The sequence below is a fragment of the Lytechinus variegatus genome, chromosome 12 (genome assembly GCF_018143015.1).
Source record: "Lytechinus variegatus isolate NC3 chromosome 12, Lvar_3.0, whole genome shotgun sequence".
NCBI lineage: Eukaryota > Metazoa > Echinodermata > Echinoidea > Temnopleuroida > Toxopneustidae > Lytechinus > Lytechinus variegatus.
The window spans coordinates 14246193-14264852 of NC_054751.1; the positions used below are offsets into that span (position 1 = coordinate 14246193).

The window sequence follows — 18660 nt, forward strand, 5'->3', positions numbered from 1 at the left end:
AGTTATATCGTCTCATTTTAATTTCATTTTTTTCTTCTAAAATTTGATACCCCAAAGTCCAAACATCCCAACGTTTGTGTGCGTGTACCCACGAACACATTATGAAGGTACCTGGTAGTGCTGCTCTGGCCCGCTCCAGAATATGGACTTTATCATCAGCTGTACACACTAAACAATGCATGCGTGTCTGGGTGAGCTTGTTTATTTGAGCAATGTAATGGATGTCTTACTCGCATAGCCCCCTCTGGGTCAAGAATCGACAATTTGAACCGTGCAGTTGGAAATGAGAAAAGGCATGTCGACTTAAAAATAGATTGAAAGTGGCTCACAAATTACGGTTTCCCTGGTATCGAGATTGGATTCAAGAGGTGTATGACCTGAGCCATACAAGGCCTAACCAACAAATGGTAGAGAGAAAGAGAGAGAGAAGAGGGGAGGGGTTGTTGGAAAGCAGACATGTTCCCTGCATATCACTGTATTGGATAAAAGCCAAAAGGACACTAACATTTATATATAGGCCTACATATTTATTTGGAATGGTTCAGAATGGATACATGCTTTAAAACAAATAGCAAATAGATGGGTTGACCACCGCTCTATTTTTTTACAGTTATGTAAGGGGAATCCTACATGAATGCCAAATAGTAGGTTGTTTGTATGAATGATTAGGATATTCTGTCTTTATGTAGGCGCTTACTACATTGGAACGACGTCTCTAAGCACTCTAAGATAAATTCCAGTTCTGGTAACGATCTCAAAATGACTTTTTACAGAATCTAATATAATGACCACCCAAGTATCTGTTTGTATGAATAAAAAATATGTGCCAAATGATTCTGGAAGAAATTGTGTAATTGCTGCTTAGGAATAAGCAAAATAAGCGAGGATTCGGTCACTTCCGTCGGGTCTTTATTCCAGCAATAATAATACACTGTCCCACATGTGCCTATCTGTGTTGGCGATCTTCAGTGTGATCGTATTTCAGCTTAGATTTTATGATTTCTTCACATAGTTCATTTTAGGTAACTGTACCAGATCAAGATCCACGATGATATAGTTATACTTAACCTTGGTTTTACAGATTTTCTCACGAAATTAGTGTTTACTGCAACTACTATCATTTAGCTTTAAGCGATGTTTTTTTAGATTGGTCATCGGTTTCTCGCCTGCCCACAAATAATCTACAAGGAATTTTCTTTCTCCACTCCTTGAGGAGCATTCCAGAAAATGCTTCCAATCTCAATTGCTAGGCATATATTATATACATTTACGTTACCATCCTACTGTGCACGCATTCAACACCTGGGTTGAGAGTGGCAAAGTGTGGCTCAGTGCCTTGCCTATGAAGTCATTTCAAAACTACATCTGCGTAACATATTGCTGGAGTGATAAACTCATTTTACATCAGAAACTGGAAACCATGAAACTGATAACGGGAGCTACGTCTGACACCCCATCAGATTGCCCATGGCCAGTGCCAAAATGATGCCCTTTTAGAAGGAATCCCTAAAATAAGTCAAACTTTCAGTTTCAAGCCAAAGACTTTTGCAATATTCGGTAGGAGAAACAGCACCCTGCCCAGCTATTCAATTTTTCATATTTCCAACATCTGGCTTATGCTTGAAGGGATGGTTTGGGCTGAAAATGTTTATATCTGAATAAATAGAGTAAAATTTACAGAGCAAAATGCTGAAAATTTCATCAAAATTGGAAAACAAATAAAATTTATCAATATTTTGTGAAAACAGTTATATGCACATTGTCATGAATATTCATTAGTTTGCCTGATGATGTGACATCTTCCATGTTCCTTTTTTCTTATATTATTACATGAAAATGATGTGTCTCCATTATGATGAAAAAAGTTGCGGCAATAATTAATGCACTTCAGTTGTCAATCCAATTGTTGTAGTTTTTGGTAGAATTTTTTTTGATATAGCTAATTTAATATATCAATACAAAAGAACAAGTGGGGATATGACATCATCAGCCCACCGATTCAATATTTAACAAAGACATGCCTAGAACTGTTTAACCGGAATAATGCAAATCTTTAAAATTCAATAACTTAATTTGTTATCTGATTTTGATCAATTTTCAGTATTTTTCTCTGTGAATTTTACTCTTTTCATTGAGATACATGTACATGTATGAATATTTCCATCCAAGACCATCTATTTAATATGCACTTTATGATGTAGGTAGTCTCTCTGATTGTGCATCAGGGCCATGTAGCATTAAGCTTTATGGGACTGATAGTTACATTTGATCATACACAATAGTCAATGCAAATGATCATAGAAATCAGTTATATGATGAATTGCAATGGTCCATGTTACAGGGCCCAGGCAAAACTTGTTTGCTTCTCTGTCTTTTCCCTTTCACTTTTTTTTGCCCCCACCCCCCGAATGTAGAGCACAGGGCAACCCCGAGAACAGTTCTGCTCAAGTTATGGCATCATTTAGCATTGTCTAAATTGACCAGAAAATTTGAGAAAAAAAGATCAACAATATAAGAGTTTATTACAACATGAAAAATACATGTAAATTTCATACACATGAAATAAACAAAAAATAATTTAAAATGAAAATAAAATGCGAAAAAGACAAAATTTTGGAAAAAAAAATATCCAAGTGATTTTGGGCTGCATATGTGAAAAGAAATGGTGCAGTGTTTCCTGAAATATGATTCAAATTTATTCAACTGGAAATGCCAGGCTTCTAATTGGTGCAGCTCAATTGGTCTGGAATCTATCTGCATTATCTTGAACCAATATGTGAATGTGAATGGGGTAATCGTGCATAGTTTCAACAAGATCAGTTTGTGATTCATAAAATGAGGAACCAAGTTTCTTTGGAAAGTCCTCACTTTAAAATTCATCTCTCCATGAATTTGAAAATGGAGCCCTTAAATTGTCCATAATTGTATGGAAATAATGTCTACTATCTCAGCTGTATGTAGATACATTTACTGTACATGATTTTTAAAGGGAATTTGTGATGTTGAATTTGCGGTCTGCATGAGAGATACATGGAGACAAATATAGAATCTGTTTCTTTTTTCACCATTCACTTTTACTGATTGCAAGAAGAAAGAGACACGGAATCAGGAATGAGAAAGAGAGAAAGAACTGAAATAAAAGAAAGTGGGAGGATCTGGTGTGCATATCATGAAACAAACTAATCAGTGACTTCCACTGACTATTTGTTATAAGCTACTAAAATCCTTGCATATGATTGGCTCTGAGCAAATTGGGCAGTGAAAAAATCACTGACAAAACTTTTCATGAAATGCTCCCCTGGACATGAGGAGCAAGGGGGCTTGAGGACAACGAGGAGCCATTGACAATAGTCTGGTTGCCATGGTTATATATTTCCATGAGTAGCCGCAATGTCGCCATCTTGTCAAGTATGAATACTGGGAATGAATACCCTACGACTATAGCAGCTCCAGCTAGCTGGCTGGTCTCTTGCTCTGTCGATGGATTCATCCATCTTGTTTTTTCTGCCTTCAAGTCTTTCCTACCAATCATAAAGGTTCTTTCACTCTGATATGCTGCAGCATATATATCTATATAACATAGTGTATGCACATTCAGAAAAGCATTTAATATTGTGGAATTTTCTGGGTTTTCCCTGACAGCAGTAGGCAGTTTTCGCACAGCGTGGCAGAATGAATCCTGCGACGCAGAAAATGCAAGTCAAATCACAATTGAGTCTTTGTCAGCTAGCTAGGGTTGGTGAATCGCACGAAACGGCAGTGTTGTCCGAGAGAAACAGCATAGACAAACAACGTATTTCCAATTTTCTTAAGCTCTGAAACGTGGACGGAACTGCTGTTCCAAATCACCGATTCTCGATGAAGACTTTGCCGTGATTCGACTTGCATTTTCAATGTATTTGCTGCGTTGTAGAATTCATTCTGCTCTGCTGTGCGAAAAGTGCCTAATTGTAAGCAAATCATTGCCATTTCCAATTGTTATGCATGGAGCTATTAAACACAGCTCTATGGGTTATGTATTCCCACTTAAACTCAAACATATGAAGTACCAACACTGTTTTATTTTGGAGGGGGTGGGGGAATTACTGTTTTTCCCCCATTTATTTAAAGCTAACTCTTTTCATGTATAAATTTACTTGTAGATGCATCTCTCCTGTATGCAGATTTTTACCTCTACAAAATGCCTTGCTGTTTGACTACTACTGTGTTTCAAGACTTGAGCCAGGTCTGGTTGAATGTCCGATGACAAAGAGAGTGCAGGGCTTCCGTTGCCATGGAGATCCGCATCTCTCGGTTATACCTGGGCTTCCCTGTCCGCACCAAACTAATTATCCTGACATCCCAATTTGTATGGAATTGAAGGGACTGACAAAGCAGAGTCCGTGTAATAGAGTTCAATATTATGGAGAGAGGCTTCGGAGTCGTAGCATGTCCCATTAAACGAATATAAATGGGATAGCATGCCTGTTTTATTCCGTTTCGAGTTCCAAATGATGTTTCTATTGTTGTTGAAACAGGGGAGAGAATTTGTGAGAAGGAGAAAAAGGATAGTCAAGGTTTAGAGTGAGAGAGAGAGAAGAGAGAGGGGGATAGAGAGAAAGAGACTAGTGATTGTGTGTGTGGGTTAGTGTATGGGAGTGTGTGTGTGTGTGTGGAAGAGCAGGGAGAATAGATGAAGCCATAAGCAGTTAGCAAATGCATTCTGTGATAAAAAGATGGACCGAAGAGAGGAACATGAAAGTAAGATTGGAGATAAAAGAGGATCAGTTTTACCCGTCGATTTCAGTGCTTCCTGCTTCGATTTACTACAGGGAAGCCCACTACTTCTATCTGCCTGATGACATTATGGTAATGAGGACAAGTCAGTGGCCCCGAGAGCTTTACCCAATGTATCGGTAATCACGTCATAAAATATATAGATGAAACTCTCATTGATATCATATTTATCATAGTTTAGATGAAAGTAATTTCTTGTCATTGAGGCTGGGATTTCTATGTCGTTAACCTGACAAGGAAAGGAAAAAGGAGGCAAAATCACTGTACCGTTGTCTCTTCAGAACCCTGGAAATGTGAAGAGAAGTTTATTGTTTGGCTGTACAGGGTAGAGTCGAGAAGAACCTTGGAGGAATGACCCTTCCTTCAAGGAGAATCCATGGAAATTCAAAGTTAAGCAAGATAGATGACATGGATTATCTTAATCAAGTCATTTCAACTATATATTTCACTTGCAGGAGAATATTGATAACGGAATTACCACCCCCCCCCCCTTTCCAGCAGGCATTCAACTTTTGCCTATTATTTCATTAAAAAACTAAACCTTTTGGGGTCTGATTTTATTATGTATCACATGGTTAACATTTTTTAATGGAGAGGAGTTTCGGGTATTTTGAAGAAAAATATCATGTTTTCACTTTAATGATTATGAAATAATATTACATGTCTTTATAGCATGGGGAAAAGATCAATAGATTATGGATTAATATTTTACTTGAATTCCAAAGAAATGACAGCATAGAGAAATTCTTACATGTAAGTCATGATAGCAACACAATTCTAGTTAAAATTTGCTTTATTGTTAGGAATACTAGATAAGAAAAAGTAAAAAAAAAATGCTTCATATTGCTGTCAATGATGAGGTAAATTGCTTTGAATTATAATTATTTTAAATACACTGGAATTTTGATCTAGTATTCATACCACTGTCAGGAACATTGTTTGTTAGTATTTTATAGGTTGGAATGTTCAGATCAAATGCTTTTAAGAATCATTTTTGTTTCATCAGATTGCAATGGATAATGTAGTGTGAACCAGGCTTACCGGTAATTTATTTTATTTATTTACTTCAACCAATTAAAGCAGGCTGCTTTGTAGTCTTGATCTCTAAATTTCAGTTCTTAATCAATTTACAGGTTTTGATGTGAATTTCATGCTATTATAGATCCAATTTACACAGACATGAGCAAGCATTGGGGTTTTGTTACCATTATAATACCTTGTAACAAGGCTCAGATTAGAACCTCCAGATCAAGCAAACTTGAACTGATGGAGACCCAACCACCTGATAGGCTAATCTTAGGAGTCTCATCATCAAGGGAATGCTTCGTGTGCCAGAGGTTAATTGTTGCAGGAACCAGTCAGGACCCAAAGACTGCAGAGATAAGCAGCTATTCTGAGAGAAGAACCCGATGGCAGCCGATAATACGTGAAAAAGTAGAGAGAAAGTGAGAAAACCAAAGGGAAGAATGTGAGTGGGAGTATGGCTTTGAGGGTGTGTGTGTATAAGAGAGAGAGAAAGAACGGAAGATTGAGAGTTGGAGAGGAAGGGAGGGGGGGAGGAGGGAGAAGTTCAAGGAAGAAGATAATGTAGAAGGTGGAAGAGGCACCATGAAATAACGAGAGGACTAACATTTTCACCCACTGATCCACTTAACACTCATGTGCTTTTTCATGTTAACTTGTAGAATTTTCATGGCATTTTACAAACAGCATCGAGTGATTTCACTCCAAGACAGAAATTTGCAAGGTTGTATTGATGAGATCATTTCAAACATTCACTCTACATGAATGCCGGACAAAAATGGAGAGACACTCTTTGTGATTATATAGTTAACTACCCCTACAGAAATTTCCAAGCTTGCGGGAAGCGTGCGACTAGCTTGCGCAAGCTTGCGGCATGCTAGTAACTAGCATGCGGTTAGCTTAATAAGCGTGTGATATGCGTGCAGAGTAATAGTTAAGCGATCTTTTAGCGAGCAGGGACTGTTCGCTAGCATGCACTCGCTTATTAAGCGAGTGCCCTGCTAGTCGCATGCTAGTTACTAGCAAGCGGCACGCTTAAATTTCGGTAGGGGTATAGAGAATTTTTACTTGAATCTACCTGACATGTGCACATTCATAAAACACACAATGCTGTGTATGATATTGACAGCAATCTTTGCAAACTGTATTATATAATTCATCACTTTGGTTCATTCATAAATATTGACCTTGATATATATAAGGAAACTTCATAACCATGAAAGTAAGTAAGACTGAGGGTGTGTTTATGCTTCCATTGCGAGGACAGAATCAGCATTTTGAAACAATGTTTCAAAACGCCAATCATAAACGTGGTTCTGGGAGTGCTGTTTATACTTAGCTTTTCAGCGGCGAAATCACGAACTCCAGCTGGCTTCGCATCATAATTTTCGTTGAGCAGGAAATCAAGGTCAAATTGGGCGTGCCCTTTTTCGAAAATTTTTTTTCTTCTGAGTGTTGTTATGGGGAAGGTATGTTGACTGGTATTTAAACATCGAACCCTTTCCGATATTTCAGTTATTGCATGGAGCTGCTTGACATATCCATATAATTTCCACCATGGTGAGGATGATAGTGCGAAAAAATAAAGAATATTAAAGTATATATAATAAAAAAAATATTTCTTTATGCTACTGGGGCATCTGGCTATGTCTTATTATAACTCATGTTCCAGGTTTTTTTTGTAAAACCCTCAACATTCATTGTGATGACAAATTAAAAGAGTAATACTAGTGATAGTACTTAAATCAATTATCACACATGCAAATGTAACAAGGGAGATGAGAGGTAATTCCGTGGAGAAAACATGCGACCATGGAGCAATGCGACTGTATTTTACAGCGGATTTTCATCTCACCGGAAGCATGTAACAAATGACAACATTTAAACATGTTTACAATTGTGGTTCTGTTAAACTTCCCCAGAAAGCCTGATTCTGGTCAAACAACGTTTGCAAACGCACCTTTTTGAGAGTTTACGATCGGCGTTTTGAAACATCGTTTAAATGAAAGAAAGCATGGACGCAACCGTGTTTTGGACTAATCACGTATGGAAACAATGATTCCGGCCTGAAAAGTGGAAGCATAAACATGGCCTTATTCTTTCCCCATTGACGAGCATTTCGTTTAACAGTCTTTCTACATGTAGTACCATATTTTATGTGTTTAATATTTTGTAAGGCATCTGTAATATGAATCGCATAAAAGTATTCCAAAGCTATGGGACATTGTGTTAACAAGCTTTCTACCTGACATGTAGTTTAGGGCTGATTATAGCCCACCCAAAGTTTTGGTAAAGGATCAATGATGTGAATTATACTATGATATAATCTACCATGTCAATAAATATGAGCATTGTGGCCATTGAACATTTAACACTTTTAACAGCCATCCATTCTTTGTAAAATTTGAAACTCTAACTTATATTAACCATCCTCTCTTTGTGATGTTTTAATTGGATCATTGAACACTTTTCTTAATAATTTAGTGATTGGATATCAGAAGACAAACAAATACTATATATTCTGAAATTTCAACTTATATTATATTAAAAGTAAGAACACGCAGATATTTTTGAGATTTTGAGCAGGCAGCTGAATGATATTATTTTTAAGGTAAAAAATTTTTTATATCCAACAAAGTTATGACATGCACAGGGAGGGGGGTGCCAAAACTTCACAGAATTTAATCATGAAGTTGCATCAAAATCAATTAAAACTTGAAATTTTGAAGTAGTTCATGGATTAGATTTCCTTCCATGATATTATTAAGTTGTATGTTTTCAGTGTAATAAAAAATGTGGGTACATGTCCATGAACATAGATGAATTTTAATATAAAGACCACAATATATTTGTGAGTCATTGCTAGCGAGAACAAGCATGATACTTGAAAATATAAAGGCATCTACATGTAGAAGCAATGTATTTCTAATGATACTGGCACCTAGTGCACACTGTATGGAATTACAATATCGGTGGATAGTAATTCCAGCATGATATATTTTCTACCATATGCACCCCTCAGCCGAGTAAGCACTCTCCCAGCTGTGCAGTCAGGCATGAGCTGAAGATGAGCCCTCAATAATATTAAATGCTGTCATCTTCTCGATGGCAGGCAGGCAGCTCTACGGCAGCCGCGATGCACGTCAGCCGATGAGGAGAGATTCGATGACTCCACCATCCCCATACTGATTGCTAGCAGCGAACAAAGAGACGACTGTGGCGCATTCGTTTTCGAGCCTGGCGTCAACTGCCTAACCATCTGGTTGATTTGCTAATGCGCATGGCAAGGAAGATATCATCGTCTCCTTCGCCAGGATATCTGCAAGACAAATTCTATGGGTTTCTTTTATCAGGGATGCTCCTAGGGAACTGATATGCAGTGTCATATTAAATATATTCATTACCAGGGCAGGAAGGGTCCTAGCTAGCTATATGCACTGCAAGTAAAATGTCGGTATGTTTATGTTTGATCTACAGACCTGCAAATATCAAGTTAATACTCAGTTCGAACTGTATGTTTTTAGTTTTAATATCAGCTATGTCATACTACCTCACACTATGTTTATACTAGGAGTAAATAGAAGATTAGTCCAAAGTTCTGTTTTTACAAGTATCGATTCAATTCAGTTCAGTTCAATATGAATTAATTGTCTGACGAAGACCAGCTATAAAAAAAAGGAAATCTTTTTTTTCTCATTCAGTATATGGATCATCTATACATGTATATTGAATAGAATATCACTGTATGCAAATTTTTTTCGCCGGGGACAAGACGCAGGAAAATCTTTGAAGAGCTAAAAAGGTGACGAAGCAAAGCAACTGAGATTGTCACGGGAGTGTTCCGGGGGGGGGGGGGCACTCACATATATTGGTGGTACGGGGACATGCCGCTTTTATGACCCCCCTTTTCAGACCTTATTTTCAGTTCTCTAGATACTCCGAATGACAAAAGTTCAGTTTAGAAACTGCCCAGCCCTGCTCGCAAGACCACCGTTAGGAGGCTTCTCAGTACCCCAGCCCTGCCAAAATTGTCAATCGCTGGCACTGCATGCAAGAGATGCACGCAAGGCTTCGCAATTCCCTCCATATAACTAGTAGCCGCTCCATGAATGGCTAGTGCATGCACAGCGCTAGCGTGCACCATACCTACAGTGCTGCGATCTTGTTCCGTAGACTGTTTTTCACACCGTGCGGTATATATTTAGTTCCCAAGACCCCATAGTTTATACCCTTTTTTCCTTAGACCCCTATTTCAGAGTTCTTGAGGCCCACCCGCATCAAAAAATAATTTGAGTCCCCCCCCGGGTACCTACAATATGTGCCACGGTAAAAATGAAAATCAGGGGCTCTAGAACTAAAACTTCAGTCTTAAAATGGGGGTCTCTGAAACTGCTCTAGTATCAACAATTACTAAAAGTGCAATGCTCTGGAACGGCATAAATTCTATATTTTGAAGTGTTGCTCTAATGAATATGCCTGAAATTGGTCATGACGTTTCTGTGGGATGAACCAATCAGCGACCTCCAAATTGCTGTGCAAAGCTTTGCAAGGTTCCCAGCCAATCAGGGAAATCAAGGAAAATTATTTTACTTTTTTCCAGTCAGGGAAAAACCAGGGAAATTTGATAAAAAAATACCTCAAATCAGGAAAAAATCAGTGAAATTTGATCAGCTAAAGTTGAAAGCACTGTAGTCAGTCAGACTCTGTTATATTTTGTTGCATATCAAAACAACATCCATTGAATGACTGGTTATAGTGGTACTAATTAATTTTACATTATTGTCTTTATACTGAAAATGCATGTAATGCACTGCAACTTAGAAAGCATGCGAAACTGGGAATTATCGGAATTTTAAAAATTCATCAGGGAATTTTGTTTTCTTGAAAAGCTGTGAACCGTGGCTTTGGCTGCCGTTGAACACAGTTTGCCACCGAGCTGCGCTAAGTATGAGCGGGCACTGTCCCTAGAAACCACAAAATTTGAGGGTCTCCGGAACAGGGTAAAAATGGGAATTTCTGGTGCTTTCTAAATTGGTGCTGCTCTGGAACAGAAATTTAGGCTGAAAACGGGGTCTCGACACCGTGGCACTTACGTATCATACATTTATACTTAAAGTGCCCCCCCAGGAGTGTTTTGTATTTTTTAATTAAAGCTCAAGGCTTTCCTCTGCACTTATGCTGAAAAATTGTGACAATTTTCAGTAAAAAGATGTACGTTTTTGAAAATTTCTGGGGGTAATTCGCCACCCTCATCTCCCCCCTGCTTTGTAGGCAATGCAAAGGAATAAAAGTAAATGAAATTCTGCACACAAATCCTCTCAACATATTATGGTAAGGATATATGATACAGGCAAAAAAATATTTCTTTTGAATTGGGGAATACCTTGTCACAACCTACTGCCTAATATAATTAGCTCTCTGTCGTTTACATGTATAATCCCCATTTTATGAGGGGGGGGTTTAAAGTGATTGGTTAACATTGGTTTGACTTTTTAAAAAATCTGAGCTAGAAGGTCACACTTGTCACCTGTGTCTGTGATATGTTACAAAAGTGAAGCCCAGAAAAAATTGCTTTCGAAAATAATTACTTCGTGCTTCAAAAATTGAAATATAAAGTAACCGGAAACACCATCTTAATTTCATCCCATACACTTGTGTGTACTATTTAGGCATATATGATAAGACACCTATTTACAAAATCAGGGTTTGCCTTGTAGTTTTAGCATTTCATTCTCAATAATGGTTGTTTTCAGGGTTTATTAGTTCTAATACATGCACTTGTACACATGTTTCATCTTGGTTTGAGAATTTTTTAAATCGGCTGCTCACAAAGTTTAACAATACCTTTAACCAAAAACTATCTTTTACATGAGAATTTGATCAACTACGCTTGTTTGAAATTTCTGTTTTCTTAGATTAACATGATTCTCTGATGGACTTTTAACTTTAGTAATCCCACTCATTTTGAAACTATTCTGAAAATAAATTGGTGTGAATGTGTAGAAAGGTAAAAGAATCTGTTGATTACACCCCTTATTTGGGCAAAATTTACCTATTTTTGTATGCATTTAGAATGTATTGTTTGAGATCTATCTTTAAATTTGGCCACTTGAGTTTTACCTCCGTCAGTGTAAAATTTGAATATATCATGTGGCTATTTCAAGCTGTAATTGGGATAATGTGTAGTTTACGCAATAATGCAGTGGTGTAATTGTTTTATTGGCATGAAGAATGTCTCCATTATATTTTCCCTCTCTCTATCTTTCACTTTCCTTTTGTGTTTCACTTTGGTTTTCTTTCATTCTCAGTTCTTTCTGTTTCCCTTTCCCATTTTCTCTCTCAATTTTTTTTTCCTCAAAGGGTGTTACGTTTCCCCCTTATAGCTTTTCAAAATTAATTTTTAGTCCCTCTACTCGCCCTCCACCTCCCCCTCTCTCTTTATCTTTATCTCTATATACATTACCCATCTACCTCTCACATACCCTTTTTAGACAGGCTAAAATTTCCTTAACCCCGTACTATTGGTGGGGCTAAATGGCAATTTAGCCCCACCTATAGTACGGGGTTAAGCTTAGCCCACTTTCGTTTTACACAGCGTTTTTGCAAAGTGGGCTAACCCCACCTATAGTACGGGATTATTTGGCCCTACAAAAAAGCAGGGTTATCCCACCAATTGCGGTGCTAAGAGCAATAGTACGGGGTTAAGATCGCATGTGTAAAACGAAAGTGGGCTAAGCTTAACCCTGTACTATAGTTGGGGCTAAATGGCAATTTAGCCCCACCTATAGTACGGGGTTAAGGAAATTGTAGCGTGTGTAAAAAGTGTACGAGTGAAGCACTTGTACTACGAATGATCGACAAAAACCACTAGTCCAGGGTTAGCGAGTTTCGTGTGTAAAAAGCAAGCATTCCTTATCCGGGGTTAGCAATAACAATTTGGCATGTGTGAAAAGGAAAAAAAATAGTACGGGGTTAAGGATAGTACGGGGTTAGCGATAGTCCGGGGTTAAGAAAATCCTGTGTAAAAAGGGCATATGACACCGTTGTCACCACCTTCCTAAAATTAGTTTATTGGAAACAAGTTTAGTAGAAACTAGTTTAGCGTGTAGTAAGAACGATCGAAGCGATCTTCCAAATTGGTTCAGAAAACCACCTTGCGATGTAGTTTTCAAGATCGCTTTGCCTCGTTAAACTGGTTTTAGCGTAAGTGACGACACAACCATTCTTCGGGAAACGATCTTTGCACATTTTGAGTACTAGTATGCTACTCCACACGACATGTGTAGAATGCCTACGCTGTGGTTTCAAAATTTCGCTCAAATTGTGTCCCCCCACTGAGAGCATTTCCATAGCAACAAGACCGCTTTACGTGAACTGATTTTGAAAACCTCTTTCGTGTGATTAAGTGGGAACGCTAGCAAAACAATCTTCCAAACTGGTTTTCAGAATCGGTTTCCAGTAAACTAGTTTTAGAAAGCGTAATGAGAATGGCCTCTGACCCTCTCTCTTTCTCTTCTTGGCCTAGCCACATTCCGACTGCATCAAAGTTGGAGAATACAAAGTACTCTGTGATCTGGGAGTTTACCATTACCTCCAATCAGAAAATGCTGGGTATTTTTGCCATGCAGTGTGAAAGCAAAATATGTGTCAAAAGACGATACCTGCTAAATTATAGTGAGCACTTGTGAAAGTTATGAGAATTTTAACGGATTTTTCCAAGTAATTTATTTCTCATTGATAACTGTGATACGCATTAGCAGATACATTGGCCGCAAGTGCCTTGGGGCTGCTGAGCCAGTAATTTAGAATCGCCCCCTCTTCTTGCTAACCAGACCGTATGACGTGTGCTGATAACTTCAAGAACTTAATCTTAATGGGTGTGGTTCGGATGGGTACAAATGCAGGAAATAATTTATCAGTTGTAGTGAGCCCAGAGCAAGTTCTTGTATATTTTACTGGTAAAAAACATGTAAAAAGGATGTCTTTTTCATGATAGGGCACATAACGTACGTAACATGATAAGGGTGTCAAAAACACAAAAATAATGAAAAAAGGGGGTCTATTTCGCTAGGAAAATTGCTTGTTTAGGGTCGAATTTGCGGGATGATAAAACAAAATTAAAATGTTTTATAAAGGATGTCCTTTTTGCCCCAACACTTCGTGTTTAGAGTCCAATTTGCATGAGGTGTAGAAGGTGGGGTCGTACTAAACCAAATAAGATAAAGCAGACGACTGAAGGATCCATAACAATAAAACATTCCTGTACTTGTTTAGGGGTTCATATCAGGGAATATTTGCCAAGAGTATCGCTTTGTTTCCAATGCTTGTTAAGGGCAGGGTTTCATACGCCAGTACTTGGTAAGGGTGCATTTTCAGAATATGAATATTACGTGTTAAGGGTGCTTTTCGAGACCGCATGGTATCCACTCGTGAATGGAAGTGCCCCCCCCCCCAGGTCAAAAATCAATTGATACTAGAGTTTATATCTATCTTGTGATTTATTTCAACATGGCTCATGTATTTGAGTGAAACAATTTATTTCTAATTTGGAGTCGTAAGTTTCTTAAAGTTCATTATTTGAAAATTTTGGAAGTTACTTGTATAAAGGCCACCGCACAAGTTACGACTGTTCGCGATTCGATTTTTGAACAAATCGCATTTTGCTCATTTTCTGAAAATGTGAATGGAACATGTCATTATATTTGAGGTTGAAATTAATTGAACGAATACTAATATGACCATTTTGTAAGATTATATGCCTTTATTTTGGAGTAAAGGCCAAATTGGTTTCAAATCGTAGCCAATCGTACGACTGCTATGACTTCATTACGACTAGATGTTAAGTTTTTTTTTTTTCTTAGAAGGATGATAGCATAGTCACAGATTTGAACATAGATAGTCATACGATGATTTCAAACCTTACACAGTAAGATATTCCAAGTCTCAATATAGCATCAAATGCTACCACGTTTTATTCCAAAATTGAGTCGCAGACCAATCGTAAGGTGTGCGGTCGCCTTAAGGTGTATGACATTTTGTTTATCTGGAAATAGCAGGGGGCATGAATTTTGACTGCATACAGAGGAGATTTATTGTTCAGAGTACTTACAGAGTCCAAAAAATGTCATGAAAATGATGACAATCATGACATATTATGGAAGTTGGATTTAGTAATAGCTGGGTAGTGTTACATTTCTCTCAAGACAGGGGAAACAGAAACTCAACAAAAGTAGTAAATATTGATTATATCACATGTCATATGGAAATACATGAATGAATCATACACCCATGGAGCTCTATTGAGCTCTATGACCCATCTCCACATCTGATGTTCACTATCAACACCACGCTAAGCCCTCTGTTGGCTTCTCTGTTTGTGGCCAAAGCTACCAAAATCCACTTTCCCAAACCGAACAGGATTAAATTTGCAGCAGAAATCCAATTAGTTCCCTTGAAATCTATCCATCTTCCATCTGCCTTTACCTCACCCGTTAACCCATCCCCTGCTATCTGCGTACCCGTGAATGGTTGAGCCGTTGGGATTGCATGTAGCGGTGATGCGTTGGGAGCGTGAGGGTTAATTGGGCGTGGATGCATTCCATTTCATGGTGGAAGTATAAAAGAGGCTTTCATGTCCAAGTTCTGTATACCCCTAATCCTAGTTCATGTTATACAGAACTACAAACAATAGGGGTTAGGAGGATTGTAAAGGGGCTGAGGGGGAAGGCATGTGAAGGAATTGATTCTTTTGTTCAGAGGCATGCAGGGACTACTTGGTTCTAAGTGTAAGCTTTAAGGGGTCTTTTGTTTTGTGCCTTCCAGGTTTTCTGAAAGCATAAGCGGGAAGGGGGACAGATGTTAAGGAATGGGATGGGGGGGGGGTCGAGGTAGGGTTTAAGCGCTGTGTTGTTATTTAATTGAGGTTAAGGTGCAGATGAATATTTACACATTTTACCTTGTGTATGAGGTGGAATAAAATGTTCCTTTTCTGTCTTTAGTGCAAAATCATGAAAGGGGGGAGAAATTGTAAGATTTTGATTATCAAGTTTTAAGAGCAGGGGCCCAAACAAAACCTTTCATGATAAATTGAATTGCATTTTAGTAAGTATGGGAAACATATAAGGAACTATGGTGACACAAAGAGCAATATTTTTTAGGGGAATTAATGATGGAAAAAACATGGTCAAGGACTATATTTATTTAAGACAGAAAAAAAATAGAATACATTGATAGTGGATGAGTATATATGAAGATATATTTTGATGAAGGGAATTAAAAATGGAGGACTGGAAGGATGATTGATGAGTATAGAATTATCCACTTTATTCATCGATGGATAATTCAATCTCCTAGCAGTCTACATATGAATCATACAGCTACCCAATCACCAGAGATCTGGAGTTTTTATCAAGCATGTGTGTGTTGACAAAGGAGTAAACAAAATAACCAGATCTAAACCTTACAAAGAAACAGTGAGGTCTCCCTCTGGTGGTCTCAGCCAGGAGAGGGGATAATGTGAAGAGAGAACGAAAGAGGGTGGTGAAGGCTTCTGCTAAATAAAAAGATAAATTCCTAGGCGATGCGTGGTTTGTGGTTGAAGGGGAATTAGAGCTTTAGCAGCGCCACCCTGGCTCGCATGGCTGATCAGGGAGAGAGGAGACCGAGAATAGGCTTTGGCTGAGAGAAAAATATGGTGTTTACTGCTTCTGTGGTATTCCAGCAGCCTGCAGTGTCGACTTCAGAGCATCGAGCAAGGTACTGAGGAAGGAGACTTTTTTCCCCCTTGTATACTAGCAGCAGATGTACAGTTTCCCACATTATATATGTCTGCCATCTAGTTTAGTTATGAACCTCGCCAAGCATGAGATACTGTTATTGACATGCTTCGTATCATCATCATCATAACATTGCGTGTGCATTGATTGTGGACTCTATCCAGAATCGCAGTGAGAGAGAGAGAGGATCTCGGCTCGTGTGATTTATTAGAGAACAGCAGAGCAGGCCGATTTGGGGTTGACGGTGTATTTTTGCCCGGGAGGAGGTGTACCAAAGTGTTGGAAAGTGGCCCGCCTTGTGAAGAAAAGGGGACGGCGAGAGGAGGTAAGGCAGAGTTCATCATGTGTATGTTTTCTCATCTGTATGCAAGTATGCTGAGCCGAGCGAGGGCCCATTGTGTTGGCAGCATTGTGGGAGAGATAACTGGCCGTGTGCACATGCTGCCTGAGCGGCGCTCCATTGTTTACATGCAGGGGCACATGCATGCGTATACACAGCAGCAGCCTGGAACGTGTGCATGAGGCTGTTGTGTGTATTATGAGAGCCGAATTAGAAGAGCAGCCACATAGCACTGCTGTGTATGATTGGCAATAGAATTGGAGAGCATGGTTGATTATTTTGCCCTGTTAATATGATATTTTAAAGTGTAGTTTAAAAAATGTATATTTCTAAAAAATTCTGTGTAGTATATACAGTATAGTCAGAAGTTGAATTTTTGTTTCAAAGAGAACAAAGCAGATACAATTATACATGTACGGTCATTGGGCATTCTTAAAGTAAACAAAGAACGCTGAAGTTGTATACATCATTGTCCACCACATGCTTAGCGATATGAGACAATTTGATTTTTACATACTGGTGAAGTCATAAGTGCAAAATGTGTGTAATACTATTAAATACCACCAATAGAAATGAAAAGCCTTTGTTGGGTTGTAGTCCATGTTGGTTGCTTGTGAGTTGTTGACCAGCATTCATGCTTAGCAATCAGGTAAAATAAATCACTCTCACCACCACCACCATTTATGAAAAAGAACCTACTAAATAATGATATTGAATGAATATACAGTACAATACAAAAAAAATTATTTAGTTTCTCATATGGGTACAATAAGACCTTGGTCACATTTGCTCTACGGCGGCCGTACGGCGAGTCAAAAACAGCCTTTTTAACATTTTGTACCAACGACATATAGGTGGTTTGAATAAGAATTAACAAAACGGCTGTTTTCAAATTGCTGTACGGCCGCCTTAGAGCAAATGTGACCAAGGCATTGGTACACTGGCCTGAATGGACTAGGAAAAATATTTAGAGCCTATATATGTACACTTACACATTCAAACATTTTATCAAAGTTGGATGATAAACAATTTTGTAGAATTTCCAAGATATTTTGTGAATGAAACCATTTGTGAGATGATGAATTTGTGCTTACTGTTATTAAGATCTTAAGAAGTGATTTTTTTATGATATATAGGCATAAAGGTTAAATTTTAGCACATTTTCGGGTTTTTTTAAAGAACAAATATTCATACCAAGATTTGTGTTTAAAAGGGCATGTTTGATTTAGAGATTAAAAATTCCAATATCTTTTGAAAATGAATCAAAACAAAAAATATAAAATCTGATATATCCAGATCATTTGACAAATTCATAAAGATTCAGGTAAAAAAAATGTTCCTTTCTCGATTGCATACCATTCATCAGGGCTCCACACTAACCCCATTTTTCTACTGGCCAGTCTGACATGATCAGGTCAGACCAGTAGATACCCATTTTTTTCAATTTTTACTGATCCAAACCTAAAATTTATTGGTCCCAAAATAGAAAAACTTAACAAAAAAAACCTTGAGTTATCATTAACCCCCCCAAAAAAAAAGTACACACACAACATTATTTATGAGGGCCATTTCTCAATTTGAGAGAGCCCTTTTTATAATTTACTAGAGAGAATGAAATACCATTTGTATAATTGTACTGGAAATCTGGCTATTTCTGAGAAGTTACTGATCGGGGACCATCGGACCAGTGACAGTGTTGTGAGCTGAATACAGTATAGATTTTTTTTGTGCCTTAGTTTTCACCCA

General features: G+C 38.0%; 1 protein-coding gene across 3 annotated transcripts in view; it reads left to right on the plus strand.

The window, feature by feature from the left end:
• The window catches only part of LOC121425152, a 33123-nt gene extending 27438 nt beyond the window's left edge, over nucleotides 1-5685 (plus strand). Inside the window, exon 4 of one of the 3 annotated variants that reach the window (XM_041621148.1) lies at nucleotides 4143-5685. In XM_041621148.1, the coding sequence (XP_041477082.1) occupies nucleotides 4143-4196 (54 nt within the window). In that variant the 3' untranslated portion in view covers nucleotides 4197-5685. Of the gene's footprint in view, nucleotides 1-57; nucleotides 780-4142 lie in introns of those variants that run through there. The other 2 variants (XM_041621150.1, XM_041621151.1) reach the window with 2 other exon arrangements.
• The last annotated feature ends 12975 nt before the right edge of the window (nucleotides 5686-18660 follow it).